The sequence below is a fragment of the Trachemys scripta genome, chromosome 1 (assembly GCF_013100865.1).
Source record: "Trachemys scripta elegans isolate TJP31775 chromosome 1, CAS_Tse_1.0, whole genome shotgun sequence".
Taxonomy (NCBI): Eukaryota; Metazoa; Chordata; order Testudines; family Emydidae; genus Trachemys; species Trachemys scripta.
This window is the reverse complement of record NC_048298.1, coordinates 131,111,414-131,125,967: the sequence shown is the minus strand read 5'-3', so window position 1 is coordinate 131,125,967 and position 14,554 is coordinate 131,111,414. Positions and strand designations below refer to the sequence as shown.

The following is a 14,554-nucleotide window of genomic DNA, read 5'->3' as shown; positions in this document are numbered from 1 at the left end:
TCTTTTTCAGGTCCACAAAAACCACCCAGTTGCCATCTCTTTTCTCTGAACTTCTCTATGAGGATTCATAGCACAAATAAGGCATCAATCCTGCTCCTTCCTGGCATGAATCCATATTGACCCTTCCAAATTTCAACCATTCTGTGCAGAGGCTTTTCAATAAACTTCTCCCACACTTTCAGACGTGTGCCATCAGCTTAACTGGGTGATAATTAGTACACAGCGCACTAGCTCTTTTATGTTTAAAAATAGGCACCACAAAGCTTTATACCATTCCCATGGCATTTTTTTCTTAAGAATATAATTGAACAAACTTATAAGACACGTAATGCCTTCCCTTCCCAGTGACTTCACAGCACCCACTGGTACTTCATCGGGCCCAGGTGCTTTCTCCTAAGTGCCTCTGCAACCTCTGTCTTGTGTATGTAATCTGTCATGTTCTGGTTTGACTTACGTGTTCTTAATTCCTCCCTTGGGTTCTTCTGATTCATCACTCTTTCAAAATAATCACACCAAACTTTGTTGATTGATTCAACATTCGTTTGCAATATACCACATTCGTTTGTAATATAAGCAAACACATTCACATCCCTTGTCATTTTCTCTCTTGCCTTGGCAAGTCTATAGATGGTATTCTCTCCTTCATGTCCTCCACCTACTCGATTATATAGGAGGCCATATTTTTAGCTGTTGCAACACTTCCTTTGGACTCCATTTCTGCCTCCGTATGTGCCATCTTATCACTGCTCAAACCAATAGCTTGCCATTTTTTGAACATTACCTTTTTCCCCCCTCAACAGATTCTTTAACTTGAAGGTTCCACCACCAGGTTTCCCTTCTTATCCTTTTTGGCACAGGTTTCATCACTCCTAGGACTTCATGTGCTGTTTCCAGAAAAGATTAATTGAGTTTGAACCAACTGTCCTCCACACAACCACGTGTGTTGTCAAGAAGTCTACAAATTATTCCTGGTTTCAAGTGTTTTTAATTCCCGTCTTTACATTTCCCCAACCTAGTCCGTTCTGGTGCCCAGGAGTTCAGGAGCTTCCAAGGTCTCTGCACTCTCAAGGCAGAAAGGAGAGGTCTCTGCTGTCTTCCAATGCACTCATACGGTGTTACCTTACAATTGATTATTCATGATCAGTCTTTTCTTATTAAAGGGAAATAGATTTCAGTCTTGCCACCAGTGTTCCTTCAATTTTTTCCCATGCATGTGCGGAATGAATTTTGTTACATGCACCAATTTGGAGGTGATGTGTGACACATCACCGCTATATTGATGCACACAACAAAATTAATGTGCTGGGGCTGGGGCCAAGGGGTTTGGAGTGTGGGAGGGGGGCTCAGGGCTGGGGCAGAGAATTGGGATGCGGTGTGGGGTGCGGACTCTGGGGTGGGGCCAGGGATGAGAGGCTCAGGGATGGGGAAGATGGTTTGGATGTGTGTGTGGGGGGGGTACAGGCTCTGGGGTGGGGCTGGGGATGAGAGGCTCAGGGATGGGGAAGAGGGTTCGTGTGTGTGGGGGGGTGCAGGCTCTGGCTAGGGGTGTGGGCTCAAGGGTGGGGCTGGGGATGAGAGGCTCAGGGATGGTGCAGAGGGTTCAGGTGTGTGTGTGTGGGAGGGTGCAGGCTCTGGCTAGGGGTGTGGGCTCTGGGGTGGAGCCAGGGATGAGGGGTTTGGGATGCAGACTGCCCGGGGGCTATGGCGGGGAGAGAGGACTCCCCCCAGCAGCACCTGGGCTTGGGGAAGGCGGGAGAGGTGCCTTTCCCCTGGCTGCGGCAAGTCCGGGGCAGGTCCATGTTGGGACCGGTGGGGAGAGGTGTCTCTCCCCGGCATGGCAGGTCTGGGGCTGGGGGAGAGACAGCTCCCCCTGCTGCAGCCTGAGCCCCTGCACGGGGCTTAATAGGCGGCCACACAGCTTAGAGGGAACTTAGGTCTTGTGTCCTTTACTTTGGCATAAGTGATGATATGGATTTCCTTCTTCTGAAAGTGTGTTCACTTTCTGATCTCTAAGTCCAGTGCCAGACAAGTCTGTAGGGCCATTCCCTCCTCTCCCCCCCCTTCGAGTTTCTGGTTCCAATGTCATTTCATATCCAGGCTTCACAGTTATATCTGATCTGTGCGCATTTAGATCTGTTCTGGACAATTATCTTCTTGTTGGATGGTATGTTTCCAATAAGGCACAGCAACTCATCACAAAAACTCCTCTTTTAACCCTCTCATACCTGTGATGCATAATCACTCACTATATGGATGTTACCTCTTCCCAGCACATTTTAACACATCATTTGGCCCAAACTTCTGGTAACCTCTACCACGTGACTCTGCCAGGTTTCATCCAGAATAACTCCAACAACGCTGGGGGGTAAGGGGGTGTTTGAATTCCTTGAGTAGTAGATTTTGTAATCCTCCTCCAGCACCTCGGCTTTTCCACCTTCCCATTTGGTCTCTTATACACATGCCACATTTACTCTTCTTCTCTTTAGGATCTTAGATAGCTCCTTCTTCTTCCAGTCAGTGTGTGTATGCTCCACATCTGAGCTTAATCCGCTTACTCACTTGCTTCTTTAACTTCAGTGGCCGTTGCCCAGTTACAACAGTCAGGCCAGCATGTTATACATTGTTTGTGGGGAATGCCCTACTCCTCTGGCATATATGTGACATGGCCACCAATTTACAGGAGTATATCCGTTGGATGAGCTTTACAGGTCGGCTGTCCAAATTGGAGTTTCCCCTCTCCTGAGTGAGCTGCCTGCCAAAGCTGACAAGCCCCACCTGCCCCAGCAAGACTTATTTTAAGGCATTCTTTATTTGGCTTGACATCCTCATCCTAGAGCATAAGTGGTATTTTATAGCAGTATCTGCACCACCAGCTACTCCATCCCGCCTTACAGAGAGATGTTGACAGTGAGGGGCTGCAGGTATTTGCATAGGGCAGCCAGCTGTCTGAATGTAAGGGAGACAGGTCTCACTCTCAGAAACAGAACCCACTCTCCAAGGCCTGGTCTACACTACACGCTTAGGTCGAATTTAGCCATGTGAGGTTGATTTTAAAATGAATGCCTCTACACCAGTGGTTCTCAAACTAGGGCCGCAGGAAGGTCCCTCGGCCCGCACCACTTCCCACAGCCCCCACTGGCCTGGAGCGGTGAACCGCAGCCAGTAGGAGCTGTGATCGGCCAAACATGCGGATGCGGCAAGTAAACAAACCAGCCCGGCCCACCAGGGGCTTTCCCTGAACAAGCGGCGGCCATAGTTTGAGAACCACTGCTCTACACAACCAAACCTGTTCCGTCGATTTAAAGGGCTCCTAAAATCGATTTCTGTACTCCTCCCCGGTGAGGGGAGTAGCGCTAAAATCGACCTTGCTGGTTTGAATTTGGGGTAGTGCAGACACAATTCAATGGTATTGGCCTCCAGGAGCTATCCCAGAGTGCTCCAATGTGACCGCTCTGGACAGCACTTTGAACTCCAATGCACTAGCCAGGTACACAGGAAAACCCCGGGAAATTTTGAATTTCATTTCAGCGTGACGAGCTCAGCAGGACAGGTGACCATGCAGTCCCCCCAGAATTGCAACCGAGCCCCAGCATGGACCGAAAGGGAGACACTGGATCTGATTGCTGTATGGGGAGAAGAATCTGTGCAGGCCGAACTCCGATCCAGCAGAAGAAATGCTAATATATATGCCAAATTGCACAGGGTATGGTGGACAGAGGCTACAACAGGGACACACAGCAGTGCTACGTGAAAGTTAAGGAGCTCAGGCAAGCCTACCAAAAGACAAAGGAGGCAAATGGTCGCTCCAGGTCAGAGCCCCAGACATGTCACTTCTATGATGAGCTGCATGCAATTCTAGGGGGGGGACCCTACCACTTCCCCACCACTGTCCGTGGACACCTGCAAGGGGGAAGTCTCATGCAATGGGGTGGAGGATTTTGTGGATGTGGAGGAGGAGGAGGAGAATGTGCAGCAGGCAAACGGTGAATCCGTTCTCCCCGGCAGCCAGGACCTTTTCATCACCCTGGAGCCAATACCCTCCCAGGGCGAATTGTTCCCCGACCCTGAAGCTGGAGAAGGCACCTCTGATGAATGCACATTTGTAACTACAGTACAGGGGTTAAAAGCAATTGTGTTTAATGTTTGATTTGCCCTGAAGAATTGGGATACATTCGCGGCCAGTATAGCTACTGGAAAAGTCTAACATGTCTGGGGATGGAGCGGGAATCCTCCAGAGACATCTCCATGAAGCTGTCCTGGAGGTACTCTGAAAGCCTGTGCAGAAGGTTTCTGGGGAGGGCTGCCTTATTTCGTATTTGGTAGGACACTTTACCACGCCAAGCCAGTAGCAAGTAGTCTGGAATCATTGCAGCGCAAAGCATGGCAGCGAATGGTCCTAGGTTTTGGTCGCATTCAAGCAACATTCGGTTTATATCTTTCTGTGTTAGCCTCAAGAGAGTGATATCATTCATGGTCACCTGCTTGAAATAGGGGAATTTTTGTAAGGAAACAGTAATCCCCTCTGTTTGGTGATCCCTGGTCATGCTGGGCTGTTTGCGCTTGGCTAAAAGGAATCATCCCGGAGAATAGCCACGTGGGTGTGGGTGTGTATGCTGCATATCCACCTGAAAACGCAGCCCCTCCTTTTAAATATGAAACCCAACTGGCATTGCTTGCTATGGGAAACGAGGGCACTGCAGTTTGAAACCATTCCCACATGTTATGAAGGCATAAGAAGCCAACCCCGCCTACCCATTGGCTTACCATGGATGCCTGGAAACCGAATTCTGTTGCCCAACCATGTGTGATGTGTCACTATACTGGCAGGACCTCAATATAAAAGGGAAAATGCGACCTTGTACCTAAAACACATGTGCTGTCTGCTGTGAATTGCTTGATTCACTGTGAAAGAGTCTCCCTTTTGTTCTCAGAAATGTATCATCTTAAATTTTACTCGCCCTTTTTATCCCCCCACAAATGCAAATGTTTCTATGCTCCCCCTATCATCTCTCTCCCTGAGGTTATTGCAGATTAGAAGGCGAAAAAAAACACGCTCGCGATGACATGTTTTCTGAGCTCATGCAGTCCTCCCGCACTGATAGGGCACAGCTTAATGCATGGAGGCATTCAGTGGCAGAGGCCAGGAAAGCACACAGTGAGCGTGATCGGAACACGCAGGAGGAGATGCTGAGGCTAATGGGGGAGTAAACGGACATGATGAGGCATCTGGTGGAGCTGCAGGAAAGCCAACAAGAGCACAGACCCCACCCTGCATCTACTGTATAACCGCCTGCCCTCCTCCCCAAGTTCCATATCCTCCTCACCCAGACGCCCAAGAACGTGGGAGGGGGCGGCTTCGGGCACCCAGCCACTCAACTCCAGGGGATGGCCCAAGCAACAGAAGGATGTCATTCAAACAGTTTTGATTTGTAGTGTGGCTACAATAAGCACTGTGGCCTTGTCCTTCCCTCCTCCCCCACCCCACCCGAGCTACCTTTCACTAGTCAGTGTTGTCAGTGATCAAGATTTTTTTAATAAATAAAGAATGAATGGATTCAGAACAATAGGGACTTTATTTCCTGTGCTAGCTGTGGTCGAAGGGGGGTAGGGGGATTGGCTTGCAGAGAAGTACATTCATCAAAGGGGTGGCTTTGCATCAAGGACAAACACAAACTGTCACACTCTAGCCTGGTCAGTCATAAAACTGTTTTTCAAAGCCTCTCTGATGTGCAGCGTGTCTCGGTGTGCTCTTCTAATTGCCGTGGTGTCTGGCTGTTCAAAATTGGCCGTCAGGTGATTTGCCTCAACCTCCCACCCCGCCATAAACGTCTCCCCCTTATTCTCACAGATATTATGGAGCACACAGCAAGAACAATGGGAATATTGGTTGTGCTGAGGTCTAATTTACTCAGCAAACAGCGCCAGCACCTCTTTAAACATCCAAAGGCACATTCTACCACCATTCTGCACTTGCTCAGCCTATAGACTGATCCTTACTGCTGTCCAGGCTGCCAGTTTACGGCTTCATGAGCCATGGGAGCAAGGGGTAGGCTGGGTCCCCAAGGATAACTATTGGCATCTCAACATCCCCAACAGTAATTTTCTGGTCTGGGAAGAAAGTCCCTTCTTGCAGCTTTTCGAACAGCCCGGAGTGCCGAAAGATATGAGCGTCATGCACCTTTCCCAACCATCTCACGTTGATGTCGGTGAAACGTCCCTTGTAATCCACCAGTGCTTGCAACACCATTGAGAAGTACCCCTTGGCAAGGTGGTCCAGTCCCAAGATAGGAATATGCATTCCGTCTATTGCCCCACCACAGTTAGTGGATGGCTTTGCTGCAATGAGGTTCCCTATGACCTGCACATTTCCAGGAGTCACTACCCCTGTTAGCAGAAGGTTATTGATTGCCTTGGCTACTTGGATCACAGCAGCCCCCACGGTAGATTTGCCCACTCCAAATTGATTCCCGACTGACCAGTAGCTGTTTGGCATTGCAAGTTTCCACAGGATATCATAGCCACTCGCTTCTCAACTGTCAGGGCAGGTCTCATCTTGGTATTCCTGCGCTTCAGGATGGGGGAAAGCAACTCACAAAGTTCAAGGAAATTGGCCTTATGCATGTGAAAGTTTCGCAGCCACTGTGAATCATCCCATACCTGTGACGCTATGCGGCCCCACCAGTCTGTGCTTGTTTGCCGGGCCCAGAAGCGGCATTCCACTGTATCAACATGCCCCAATGCTGCCATGCTATCCCAATTCCCCCATCCCATGCTTTCAGGAACATCTGTGTCTATGTCCTCCTCACAGTCGTCCTCATTCTGGCAGCTCCTAGCTAGGTTCTGCACATACTGCAGGATAATGTGCGAGGTGTTTACAATGCTCACAAAAGCAGTGTGCAGCTGAGCGGACTCCATGCTTGCCATGCTATGGCGTCTGCACAGATAACCCAGGAAAAAAAGGTGCGAAACAATTGTTTGCCGTTGCTTTCAAGGAGGGATGGACGACATGTACCCAAAACCACCCGCGACAATGTTTTTGCCCCATCAGGCATTGGGTGCTTAACCCAGAATTCCAATGGGCAATGGGGACTGTGGGATAGCTACCTACAGTGCACCACTCTGTGAATCGATGCTAGCCATGGTATTGAGGATGCACTCGGCTGCTCTTAGTGGGGACATGCACAATCGACTGTATAAAATCGGTTGCTAAAGATCGACTTCTATAAAATCGACCTAATTTTGTAGTGTAGACATGCCCTTAGAAGAGGTCATGAGGGCGGATGACCATTGGTGACAAGAAACTCTAGTGTTTACAGCAGGCCAGAAGTTATTGCTTGCTGCCAAACACCTCCAGACCAGGCAACTCTCCTCCAAATTGGACCACCGATTCCTGGGAACCTACCCAGTGTGCCAGCAGATTAATCTGGTTACCTTCAAACTTCAGCTTCCGCCATCTCACAAAATACACCCCGTTTTCCATGTTTCCATTCTGAAGCCTATACAGAGAACCCCCTTCTCTGACCAACTCATACCACTGCCTCCACCAGTTAAAATCCAGGGTCATGGGAATATGAAGTGCATGACATTCTTAATGGACATGGGGCCACCCCTACTAGCTGGTGGACTGGGTAGGTTACAGCCCTGAAGAGGGCACACTTGGGAACCTGACTTGTATCCATGCCTCTGACCTGGTAGAGGAATTCCATGAGGCTCACCCAGATAAGCACTATCCCGAAGGGTGGTCTGAAGGAATAGATGATGTAAGAACCTCCAGGGCTAGAATCTGGGGCCCGGGGGGAGTTCTGGGCCACTGACCCCTTCACATCACCACAGGAGGATTACGCTAGGTTCCTGCAGGAGGACCTAGTCTGGCTGGGCTCAGTAGAAAGTACTGCCCAGTAGGACCTGAGTGGCAGCTTCTTGCTGGTACTAGTACTTAAGCCAGGAAGCCATGACAGGGAGCTGGCTCAGCAACAACCCAGACTGCCTGCCTGCCTGTCTCTGCTTCAGACCCCGCATGTAAGAGACTCCAGACTGCAGCTTCTGACTCCGCCTGCCTCCTGGCGTCTGGCTCTTGGTTTGCCCTCTGGCCTGTCCTGGAGTCTGGCCTTCTGACACCCAACCGAGCCCAACTTCCACTCTGACCACTAGATCTGACCACCTATGTCCCAGTCGTGACACCAGTTACTCCCTATTTTGTATTTATGCATATTAATGAAAAAAAAAATTTATGCTCCAACATCACAGCATCATGCTATAGGAGACACACAAAGAGCTCAAACACATAAAGAGGTGGAGAGGGTTTGTTTTTTTTAATATTATGCACGTTTATTAATTCTGTGCTTGGGAAGCTGCTGCATCTTTCCCTCAGGTTTTAGGGCGCAAGCTTCTTTTGGCGCTGTGTAGTGTACATACACACGTAGCCCCCCTAGCACAGGTATAAAGAGCAATGTAGGCCATGAGGCATGGCTTAGGTGAGTAAAGACATGCCTGAAGGGTGTAGGTACATGCCTGAATACACAATCTACCTGGCTTTGCCCTCGCCCAAGCCAGGCCTCCCTATCTACACTGCTGTTTTTAGCAGTGTAGCGTCCCGCTGTCTCCTTGCTGCTGGAACCTTTCCTTACTACAGGAAAAGTCTTCAGCAGTGGGGAAAGGTTCCGGCAGCTCCCTGCTGCTGGAGCCATTCTTCTGCCTCAGGGACAGATGTCAGCATGTCCCTGTTGCTGGAGTCTTTTTCTGCAGCTGGGTAAGACTCTGGTAGGGGGAAAAGGCTCTGATATGGGAGGGGCGGAGGGGGGGGGCTGAGCCTTCCCTGCTGCCTCCCCCCTGCCAGAGCCTTTCACTAACATGTTGCTATGCACTGCAATATGAACACAGCCTGCTTTTCGCTGTGGCATGAGGCTACACATACCCTACACGGTGCCACCAGTGGTGTGTAGTATAGCCATAGCCTTAGGGGAATAGGACTATAGCAACTACTTTAAAAGCATGAGCTTGAATGCAGCCACCATATGTTATTTAAAATGTGTTCGAGGAATCAGTGGGTACCTTCCTTTCTCCCGTTACCCTACCTAAAGACAACCAAATGCATAGCTCCCCTATCTTTGACTTCAACACAGGGCCCAGCAGGCTAAATCTTCTGAAGAATATGTGCAACCCGAACACACTGGTCAGTCTGGTCACAGAGAGACAGAGAGCTGCTGGGCCCTTCCGCAAAATACTCTGGGAGGCTGAAGAGGGAAAGGATGGTTGTGGAGGGTGAACGCCGGTTGAGATTCAAGACCAAGCTAAACTCAAAAGCCAGACTCTCTATAGGTCCTTCCCACCTGACTAGGATATGTTTGACACATTTATTTTCTTGGAGAAAAAACGTTTGGGTTTTTTTTGGCTGGACTCTAAAATCTATTGTAATTTTACTGTAATTTTTTTTTCTGGAGACCACTCGATTCAATATTCAGTATGAAATACTTTTATTCTTAGTTCCAAATGAAGAGAATCATGCTGAGCGATGGTGCAATTCCTCGTCAGTTATGGAATCTGGAAGATTTCCAGGGACAAGCTGCAATAACCCGGATTCTTCCTCTCTCTTTTCCATTCATTACAGTGCCCATATTGGAAGGGGACTGAGCAGTTGTTTAGCTGGCATTAGGAGTACATCCTCCCATCTCTGCCAATAACGAGTAATCAGAATTATTTCCCTTAACACAGCTGCTAAAATGACTAGAGATGGGGCAGGACCAGGCACCATTTCCTGGGGAGTATTGCGAGACACCAGCAGTACCTATTAGTAACCACTGAAGGAGGGAAACAAAAAAGCCTATTTCCCATTGTGACAAAGTCACAATGAGTGGACAAGAGATGTCCACATCCGAAATCATTTCTACATCAAAAGTGCTGAGAGCAGCTCCATAAAGTCTGAGAAGACTTCTGCATATTTAACGCCACAGGATCAGTAATACCTTGTGCTGAACAAGGGAAAAAATTACCCCCAGGTGTCACTGCTTAGTAGCCATAGGCCTCTATACAGCAACAGATACTAAATTAGCTGTTCCAGGGTTCACATGGAATTTCTGATATTTCCCCTGATCTCTACAAATATCTCAGATCTAAGGTAGACCTAAAACTCCCTGTCTTTTTTTTCCTCTGCTGAGTTTCCAGCTTGTGAAATATAAAACGGAAGCTTTACTAGACCTTTGAGCAGAAAAGTACATGTAGCTCTGCTGTAAGAACCTGAGAGAGTCTAACACCAATGTTCCAGACGGGAAAGAACATTTTCAAAGGGAGCAACATTGTCTAGTGGTTAAAACACAAGACAGAAAACCATGCCTTATAGTGACTGACTCAAGGAGCTCCATCTAGTTAGCTTAAGAGTATTAAGGGGTGACCCGATCACAGTCTAAAATTACCTACATAGGAAACATATATTTGATAATGGGCTTCTCAGTCTAGCAGACAGAGGTATAATATGAGTCAGTGCCTTGAAGTTGAAGCTAGACACATTCCAATGAAAATAAGGGGTAGATTTTTAACAGGGAGGGTCATTAACCATTGGAACAATTTATAGAGGGTTTTGGTAGATCTTCATCATTACTGGAAATTTGAAAATCGAGATGGAATTGGTTTTATTTTTTAATGATATGCTCCAGTTCAAAAGGAATTCTGTTAGGGAAGTCCTATGGCCTGTGTTATACAGGAGGTCAGACTAGAGGATCACGATGGTCCCTTTCTGGCCTTGGAATATATGCATCCATGAAAAAACAAAAGTCTGGGTTCTATTCCCAGGAGTCAGTGACTTACTGTGTGACCTTGGGGCAAGTTGTGAGGAAAAAGGTAAATTAAGAGGATAAAAGAACATTGCTGCCTCATTTCCACGATAGCTGATCCCAGACAGCTTTCTTATTTTTTAAGATAATACAGCTACTTGCCACTTGAATAATGTAAACTGGTGCTATCCCTAGAGGCCTGAAAGGATGTTGTTCTCTCTCTCTTTCACTTAATTGTTCCGTTCACAGAAAGGGCTGGGGAAGCTTGTTTTCCAAACAAACTTTCCCATCCAGAGACCGGAAATGAGCTCACCAAGGAACCTCCCATCCACAAAAATGATATTTTGTTCATGACTGCCATCCATCCATCCAAATACATGGAGACTGAAGGAACTGTCTGTCATATTGACCTGTTCTCTGCTAGTCACCCATACATGCTGTTTTCATAGAGAAACCTCTGCTACTGTATCTGCTCACTTTAAAAAAAACAAAAAACCTGAAAGTGGTTTAAGCCAGCCTCAAAAGCCACTCAGTCAGAAAATTTCTGTTCTAAGGTCACTGCCTGATTTATCATTTAATAAAATGAAAAACCAGGCAAACGCTGTTAGAAGAAACTATACGCCAGATCAGCATCGGGAGAAGCCTATGTTGCATCAGCCAGAGGTCCCAAATTTGAAATCCTTGTATCTCCTATTTACGCCCAGCACAGCAGTAGATATCAGCTATTAGACTAAGATCACACAATTTTAAAAAGTGAGCTTTACATGTAAATCCAGATGATCTCATGTGTAAGTGAAACCAGAGCACTGGTTCCAAGGAACAAATGACAGAAAACCACACTCAGGCCTTGTGTATGCTAGACTTATTTTCCTCCAATTTCCTGCCGTTGCTGCCACCAGTTCAGCTTCACCAGTGGTAACATGAAGTGCAGACAATGTGCTGGTGCCGCTGGGATTCCAATCAACGGTGTCAAAGACCTGCTTTGACCATGGAAGATGGCACATTGGTTAAAACACTGGCTGGTCTACACTAGTGCTTCCCCTGGGGCCACTGCTAGTACAGCTATAGAGATGGTAGGAAATTTTATTTAAGAAGGTACCCCTTAGATTGGAGGGTCCAGTGAGTTGGAACAATAACCCGGCTTTTGATGTGCTTTTGGGACTTACCTGAAGGCAAGCTACTCCTATGCCAACAGCTCCCATTATCAAAAGGTGATCTGCCAGGAACTGTTCCAGTTTAGTAATGCATCCTCCCTGCAAGCAAAATCATTGTGTTTACTATGAGGGATAATTCAACGGTGTTGACAAGATTTACTGTCCATTTCCTCCCTCTCACATACAGCTTTCATAGTTGTTACAGACAGGAAATTACAGCTCTTTAGTGTGTATAGAATTACAGCCTATAGACTTAAAATCAAGAGGAATGACAACAGGGGAGAAGGAATTCTACACTGACAGTAAAGCCAGGGAGGGTCAGTTCTGTTTATTGTGATGGTTTTTAACTCTGCAAACAGGCAACAGCACGCCCAAACTTGAATCCCCTTTGTAAGTCTTGGGATTTGCAGATTGCTAGCTGCCTAGTGGTCACAGCATCTTTGTGACTCAATGTGTGCTTTAGAGGGAGTTTATTATTTTGTATGGTTGTGTGTGTTTTGTGCTGTTAAAGAATAATCACATGCTAGGCTCTAAGCAAAGCGCCTGTGTGTGTTATAGGTTTTACACTTACCAGGCAGAGGCGGATTTACAGTAAAACACAGGGTGCCCTGGCATGGAGCCCCCCAACGACAGGGGGCCCCAGGGCCAGGCAGCTGCGGGGGCAGAAGCCGGCTCCTGGGGCTCCTGCTGCAGGCTCCGCCCCCACCGGCAGCCAAGCTCCCCCCTCTCCCACCTCTTCCCCGAGCGTGCCATGTTCCCGCCCCTCCCTCCCAGCACTTCCCCTGCCGCCAAACAGCTGTTTGCCAGGGCTCAAGTCGCTCTGGGAGGGAGGGAGGGAGGGAGGGGGAGGAGCAGAGCCGCAGCACGCTCAGGGAAGGTGGAGGAGGAGGAGGCGGCGGCGGCTGGGCCTTGGGGAAGGGGGTGGAATCGGGGCAGGGCAGTGCAAAGGCGGGGTCCCACACTCCCCCTACTCATACCCCTCCCCCTAGCCCCTGCCGGGAGCCACTCAGGGCAAGGGGCTGGGAGCACCCCCACGACCCCAGCCCACACCCTCAGCCCTGTTCCCTGACTCCTGCACCCCCATCAAACACCCCCAGCCCCTGCCATCCCTGACTCCTGCACCACCCACACATACCCAGCACCCCCAACCCTATGACCTGACTCTTACATCCCCCCCACGTTCCCACCCCCACCCAGAGCATCGAATGGTAGCTCCTGCACACACACACACACACATTCCCACCTGCACCCCTCGCACCAAATGGGAGCGGCCCCAGCTAAGCGCTCCACACCCCAACTTCCTGCCCCAACCCTGAGCCCCCCCCTGTATCCTAACTCCTGTCCAGACTCTGCAGCCCAACCCCCAGTCCGCTCCTGCACCCTAACTCCCTCCCAGACCATGCACCCCCAGCCCTGAGCCCCCTCCTGCAGCCCCCTCACACATCCCCAGCCCTGACTCCTGCACCCCCTCACCCACTCCTAACCCCTTTCCCTCCCTGACTCCTGCACCCCCCCCACACACACCCTCAACCCTGACTCCTGCACCCCCCCACACATCCCCACCTGCACCCTTTGCACCAAATGGGAGCTGCCCCAGGTAAGCGCTCCATACCCCAACCCCGTGCCCCAGCCCACTCCCGCACCCTAATGTTTTTTTACATTTTTTTTATAAAGCTCTCTTATCCAAAGCGCTTTACAATAGTTAGCTAATGGTACAAACAATATTTGGAAAGATCATTAAGTGGTCTGCCCAGACCCTCAGTGATTTTCAAGTGGTCTGTGGAAAAATAAGTTAGACAACAAAAACAATCAAGGTACCGCACTTTATTTTCATTTACTTCCTATTATTTATAGGAGGAGGATGAAGAAAAAAGAATGAAAAACAGAGGTGGTGGGGAGGTAAGAGAGAATGTTCTTTTTCTTGGCTGGGTCCCAAGGAGGGGCCCCAAAAATGAAGCTGAGCACAGGGCCCCGCTAACTCTAAATCCACCACTGTTACCAGGGGGCATCCTGAGGGAGTTAAATGGCTCACGTCTTCGTGGGTGTCTAGGAGAGGGTGTGCTTAAGCCATGGGGGAGTCTGAAGGGTCATTACTGGGTCCAGCAGGGCGGCAGCTGGACAGCAAGTTCCAGCTTTTAGGAAGAGGTGCTAGACAGAGGGTCTTCACCCTGAGAATGTGCCTAGGGATCCCAAGAGTGGGGCAGTGGCTGGGCTCTGTTCAGGCTCCAGATTTAAAACACTTGAGGACCCAGCAGTTGAGTTTCCTACAGCAGTCTCGTGTGTGTGTGTGTGTGGGGGGGGCAACTGAGATTTCTGACAGATTAGTACAGATTGAGACAGATACAGAAAAAGGGTTGATAGGAGTGGTAGTCCACAGAAGCACAGACATCTATTCAAGGTGACAACAGCCTGGACTGAATGTGCGGAAAACCCCACCCATGATCTTCGCCAGAGAACTAAGCACTGACAAGAATCTCTGGGGAGGCACAAGCTACTGAAAGAAGGATGCAAAACCCCAGTGAAGCCATTTTTTCCTTGTTTACAGGTCATAGGCTTTTTGCTGCCTTTCCACGGGGGAGGGACAAAATAGTGCCAATTACTCTTTTAGCAACGTGTCACAAATCTGCTCACTTT

The 14,554-nt window shown here is 48.9% G+C and overlaps 1 protein-coding gene across 5 annotated transcripts in view; it reads right to left on the bottom strand.

Annotated features, from left to right (window-relative positions):
* Window positions 1–14,554, bottom strand: part of TSPAN11 (tetraspanin 11) — a 191,439-nt gene that overhangs the window by 50,713 nt on the left and 126,172 nt on the right. For all 5 annotated transcript variants that reach the window (XM_034785256.1, XM_034785247.1, XM_034785238.1 and 2 more), the window contains one exon: window positions 11,933–12,019. In XM_034785256.1, the coding sequence (XP_034641147.1) occupies window positions 11,933–12,019 (87 nt within the window). The remainder of the gene's footprint in view (window positions 1–11,932; window positions 12,020–14,554) is intronic.